The sequence below is a fragment of the Triticum aestivum genome, chromosome 2B (genome assembly GCF_018294505.1).
Source record: "Triticum aestivum cultivar Chinese Spring chromosome 2B, IWGSC CS RefSeq v2.1, whole genome shotgun sequence".
In the NCBI taxonomy this organism is placed as follows: Eukaryota; Viridiplantae; Streptophyta; class Magnoliopsida; order Poales; family Poaceae; genus Triticum; species Triticum aestivum.
In genome coordinates this window covers 28652769-28658827 of record NC_057798.1, presented here as the reverse complement: position 1 = coordinate 28658827, position 6059 = coordinate 28652769, and the positions used below count along the sequence as shown (strand labels likewise).

The following is a 6059-nucleotide window of genomic DNA, read 5'->3' as shown; positions in this document are numbered from 1 at the left end:
AAACACATTTATATACATACATATGTGGTCAATAAAGAAACCTCTATCAATAATTGTATCTAGGAACGGAGGAAGTACATCTTAACCAGTAAGCCTTACCAACACGAATGAGTCGTCACCCGTTAAAAAAACATGAATGGGTCGTCACGCTAAGATAAGCTTATGCGTACAAGTTACTCCCTTCATCCGGGTTTATTAGGCCTAAAGACAACTTTTCTTAAACCAAGACATATATTAATTTGCGCATATTAATTCTTCCATTTCACTCCCAATGCACTTTCTCACATGCATGCAGCCAATGAAAAAACACGCATGAAGTGTATTAATTTCTCAGCCATGGCACCAACAACAATGACTTTCAATGCAACAAATGAAATGGTTGCATGCATGCGCCTTTTCAAAATGAGACCTTATAAAAAAGGACATGCTTGTGATGCTGAGAGGCCTAATAAACCCGGACGAAGGGAGTACAAGTTTATTGACAAAGTCAACTTCCCTTATAATTTCATAAATATAGTAGTACTCTTACCCATGTTGTGATGAGCAGAGCCACAGCTACGCAATTGCCACAAAGTTTCCGTCAGCGCCAGCAAAGCTAGTGTTGACTTTGGGAGAGAGAATATGGTTCGCCCGGCGGCGAACTACGCGGACGGCGTAGCTCAGGCCCTTGTGGGCAAGCTCGGGCAGCTGCTGAGCGAGGAGTACCACCTCCTCAGCGGCGTCCGCGGCGAGGTCGCCCATCTGAGGGACGACGTGTCCATCATGAACGCCCTCCTCCGCATGCTCTCCGAGGCCGACGACGGCTCCGTCAACCATTTCGTTCGCGAGTGGATGAAGCAGGTCCGCGAGCTCGCCTACGACGGAGAGGACTGCATCGACATCTTCGTGCTCCGCATCAGCTGCGCCCCGCGGATCCCCCGGATGCTCGGCGGTGCCCGGCACCTGGTCGTCACGCTTCGGGCACGGCGCCGTCTCGCCGCCGACATCCAGGCCCTTCGCGCCCGCGCCGCCGCGCTGGGCGAGCGCCGCGTGAGGTACGGCGTCGACGGGCAGACGCTTCGACCGTCCGTGTCTTTCGGCTCCAGTGCCACTGTGGCGTCGTCGTCTGCGGATGTGGCCCGCGCGAGCACTGCCAACGACCCTGGCCAGTTGGTCGGCATCAAGGACCAGGTTGAGAGCTTGTCCGACAAGGTGAAATCCATGGAGATGACGAGTGACAATCAGCCTGACAGGAGGCTCAAAGTGTTCTCCATCGTGGGGTTCGGGGGACTCGGGAAGACGACGCTTGCCGTGGAAGTGTGCCGCAAGCTGAAGGAGGAGTTCACCTGCCAGGCAATCGTATCGGTTTCGCAGGCGTTCCAGCCCAGTAAAGACATGGCTGGGCTGCTAGGACGCATCCATCAACAGGTCATGAAGGAGAAGAAAGGATTCCACGAAGAGATTGCTCCAACCACCACGCTCAGCGAGCTTCTCGCGGAAAAGAGGTAAAAAAAAAATCATCATGTTCTTGGGTGCATCTTTGCCTCCTAGTACTTTCTGGATCTGCTGAGTCTTGAGTAAATATCAGTTGAGAAATCTCACAACCGTAAGAAATTTACAACTGCATATTACTTGTGTCCAATAATATACTACAAAAGAGTGCTACCTTCGTCCGGATTTATTAATCCCGCTGGTATTTTGGATCAGACTTTGATTATCTATTTGCCTAAAGTATATGCTACAGAAAAAAATAATTGGATTTGTATTTGAAATAAAGAGGTTTCCAATAGTACAAATTTTATGAGAGTTTACATTTATTAATCAAATATATGATGAAACTTTAGCCCGAAATGAGAAGGAGCCTAATAATCCCGTCCCCATCGGTTTCCGCGTTCCCTGTAATCACGCGCCTTCCCTCATTCCCTATTGACCGTCCCAGGGAGAAGAAGGCAGCTGGATCAGGGAGTCGCTGGCGGAGCCGCTACCCTCCACACCAACCTCTTCATCCTCCCTCACCCACCACCTTTTCCTTTCCTCCTCCTCTCTCCACCACCACCTCTGCCCCGTCGGGCAACCATCTCGTATGACTCACATGTCCCCGATAGTGCCCTCTGTTGCGCAAGAAGCAGCACTTCCCGGCCGCCCACTTGCTGATGGCCACCCCCTCGTGTTACCCTACCTGGTGGCGCATGCCGTCTACTCGGTGGGAGGGGGGGCAGGTGTTGCATAGTGACGACGATGGGATGTGCTCGTCCACGACCATGGATCAGGGCCTCAGGAGTGGTTTTTAATTAGCCTAGGGATCTAACGGGCATGGGGCCGGATATCCCTCTCCCCCAAGTTGACCAAACCGACCACTCAAGATCGACTAGAAAAGAAACGATCTGAGTTTGACACTTTATGCAGCTCGACCGAGAAACGAGCCGGTCTTAGAGCTAATATTGGCTCGCTCGATTTTAGCTCAGTAGCTCGACATAATATCATCATGTTAAAAAATCATGCCATATATTAAATGAAAATAAGATAATTCGTTATCATATATGTTGTCCATGATTTTTCTCCATTTTATTTACCAGCAAACATGAAAGGTTATGCACCTTCTTTTTTTAATATAAGTGCACCGAAGATTTAGGCCTAATTATGGTACATGGTCGACTATGTGTTAAATATCCTGTTGTTTTTGGCAAAATTTTGTTTTCTTGGTTTTTGTCCACGAAGACCACCATCTATTGTTAGTTCGCCCAAGGGACCAAGATGAGCTCTCCTGGGCACGACGAGATGGGTACAAAGTTGTGTCGTAATGTGTCCTTATCTCGCTGGAATAATCGCCATAAATTTATAATTTTACAGTCTCATTTAGCTCGAAACTAGCTCGAGATCGTTACAAGCTGAGCATGAGTCATGTTCTATAGCTTGATCTTGAGCTTCACTTAGTTTGAGCTCGCTCAAATTTTCATATGACTTGAGTTGAGCCAAGTCCAACTCGCTCAAACTCGACTCGTTTGCAGCCCTAGGCACATAGCCTCGGGGAGGGCTTCCACGGGTGGCAACTGCCTAGGGAAGGAGTGGGGATCCCGGGGGATCTCATGCAACCAAACGAGCCCCAAGGGTCGTGCACCCCCTCCCCCGCGTGCGTCGGCCCTCCGTCGGGCGATGAATGCCTAGTGGGATCGAGCGAGAGAGAGGAGGGAATACAAAAGGAAAATGACAAACAAGGGCATGTTTTGCAAACCGATGAAATATATAGCAGTAGAATCTTTATCTGCACTATTAAGAACGTAGGTTTGTCAACTTTGTTCCCGGCCACCTCTTCATCTGCCCTTCCACCATCCATCGATTTTTCTCAGTTTTTCATCCCCCCCCCCCTCCCCTTCTGGTGTCAAAATCAATCTTTGGTAACCCAATAAATCAGATCAATCCATGATATAACAATAAATTCATGGTCCGTAAACAAATTGTTTTTTATGGTAAAACCAGGCACCGGTTACACATCTTTGGTAACCCAACAATTAGCAATGAAGCACATTAATCACAGGCACATACCTATTCTGTTAGTTTAAGCAATTATAAAAAATATATGCTTTATAACCAAAATATAATCTTATTTTGTCTATTTGTTTTGTATCAAGATTTGTTCTGTATTGTCCTCTTATATTGTGTTAAAGAAAATTGACCCCCATGGCGTGTACGGGCAGACACCTATACAAGTGTAACATGGAAACAAGCGTAAAGTTTGCAACTACTAAAAACCGACATTCCAAGTGGATCATCCGATTTTTTTTAGAAGTGTATGTTTAACAGGGGTTTTGGACAGTGCATGACATTATATTTTTCTAATCAATATAAGGTCAAAGTTGAACACAAAATACGAAGGGGGCTAATAAAACCGTACGGAGGTAGTATAACTTTGCTCTCATGTTTTCATTTCGACATTGTGACCTAGTTTTGGAGAAAATGAAAGGAGAAAAATAGAGAGATAAACCACACGGGGCCACCTCTCATGTTATGGATGAAGACATCATTCATAGCTTTCTCAACGTTCCTAATAATATTAAGGTTATGTTCCACAATATCAATGAAAAACTCCAAATCAATCCCAGCCATGAAAGTAAGTTGCATAAGAGAATGATTGTGATGATCAAAGGTGGTAAGATCATTATTCTTAGCATGGTCCTCCTTGGTAGCAGTTCTTTCTTGGGCCAAATCCTCAACCCTCGTATTAGTAACATTCTTCAATCTATCACATCTCCTAGGACCCTTTTCATCATCACTTTCCCGGTTTCCTGGGATGTGGAATTTCTAATTTACCGAGTCATCAAGCAAAGCTTGTGTATAGGCTCTTTTAATCACGCCCCTACATTTTCTTTAAGAATAGTGCTAAAAAAATTCTAGAAATCACATGAGTAGTTCTCAAAATTATATTGTTAGATTTGTATTTAAAATAAGTTTTCAATGTTATTATTTGCGACATATAAATCATATTTTGTTAGCAAATGTATAGTTAGACTTGGCTCAAAATGTGAGGGGCCTAATAAGCCCGAACGACAATAGAGATGGAGAGTCAATGGTTGATGCAATAAAGTTTTTAATAGGCCATGTACAGTGGCCTTATGTGAAGTGCATCATACAGTATGAGGCACCTCGATTTTCTTAATAGATTCATTGTCTAATGGAGCACGGCCTAATAATCTTTTGTGGAGAGGATATGTTCCCATACTCAACACTAAAAGGGACTCGTGGTACGACTGATAGCACCTTCCAAAGACATGTGAAATCCTAACTAGAGCTTCCTGTTCGGGATTGAGCTCTACGTCTCCTCCCTAGTGAGGAGGTTTAGCTATAAAGACCAATAATGCCCCCATATGAGTGTGAAAGAAAGTTTATAAGGGTTTAAATAGTTCCACCAGTTCGCATACGACACTTGGGATGAGAACGTGATTCATAGTTGATGGTGGGTAGTCCACTCATCCCCACAACATGTGCTTCTTTCTTCTTGGGCCATATTCTCCACGCTTATGTCATATTTATTAAACTCCTCCATGGCTTACACATGAAACATATAATCCCTAATAACAAATAATGTGGCAGTCCATTCTCTCCATGTGTGTATTACTCATATAAGACTATCTCTTCTGATTACCCATAGTCTTCTGTATCCATGGATACCCAAGACAAATGTATAGGGTATGTATATGACTTCAGTCCATGGACAAAATCTATGATAACTCTATTAGTCATGCATGAGGAATGGTACAATTTATTGCTCACAAATTACCATGGATCACTTGATTGATGTTAAATAATTAAGTAAATAAGTTTATTCCATACATATATAACTTGTGGTCGTACACCATATGTATCTCACATATATAATTGTAAACATTAACTCCCTATTTTAGATATGGTTTTGTTGTCATATAAGTCAGTTTGATAAACTTATTTGCTATTTATTACGTTATGGTTGATGAGACCGATGGAGATGGGTAAGATTCTATGCCCATGGGTGTCACTTAGAATGGCATGGATTTGATATTGTTGGAACTATGCAAAACTAGACCTATCACAATGCTTAATGATCTTATCTAGAAAAGTAGGATCTCCACGCCGGCCAACAATTCCAACTATTCAATGTCTTGTTCAATATGTTCCCAAAGGTGATCATAATTGCTATTGTTTTTACTGTTAGGGCTATTGTAACACCCGGATAATCATGCTACAGTAATCTCACGTGATGGTGCCACATCACCTCTGTCACTGTAGTTAACCACGGGTTAGATCGAAACGGTTTCGAAATTAAAATTCAAGATTATAATGACAATAAAAGTTTTCAGGAATTAAAACTAAAATGTTCGGGGGTTGTCTAATATTACAAAGTTAATTATGGTGGGGTGCACACATTTTTGTAAAGTGTCTGGATATTATTAAATGAATTAAAACAGAAAAGGAAAAATAAGAAAAGAAAAATAAAACAAAAGGAGAAAAAGGGAAACCCTCCCTCCTAGCCCAACTGGGCCAAGCCCACCTGGCCCAGCCGGCCAGCCCCCTGGCCCGGCCCACCCCCTCACTCCCATATCCCCCCT

The 6059-nt window shown here is 43.8% G+C and overlaps 1 protein-coding gene across 1 annotated transcript in view; it reads left to right on the top strand.

The window, feature by feature from the left end:
* Positions 1 to 621: 621 nt before the first annotated feature.
* LOC123038827 (disease resistance protein Pik-2) overlaps positions 622 to 6059 on the top strand; it is an 8761-nt gene continuing 3323 nt past the window's right edge. Inside the window, exon 1 of the mRNA XM_044462266.1 lies at positions 622 to 1484. Coding sequence (XP_044318201.1) covers positions 622 to 1484 — 863 coding nt within the window. The remainder of the gene's footprint in view (positions 1485 to 6059) is intronic.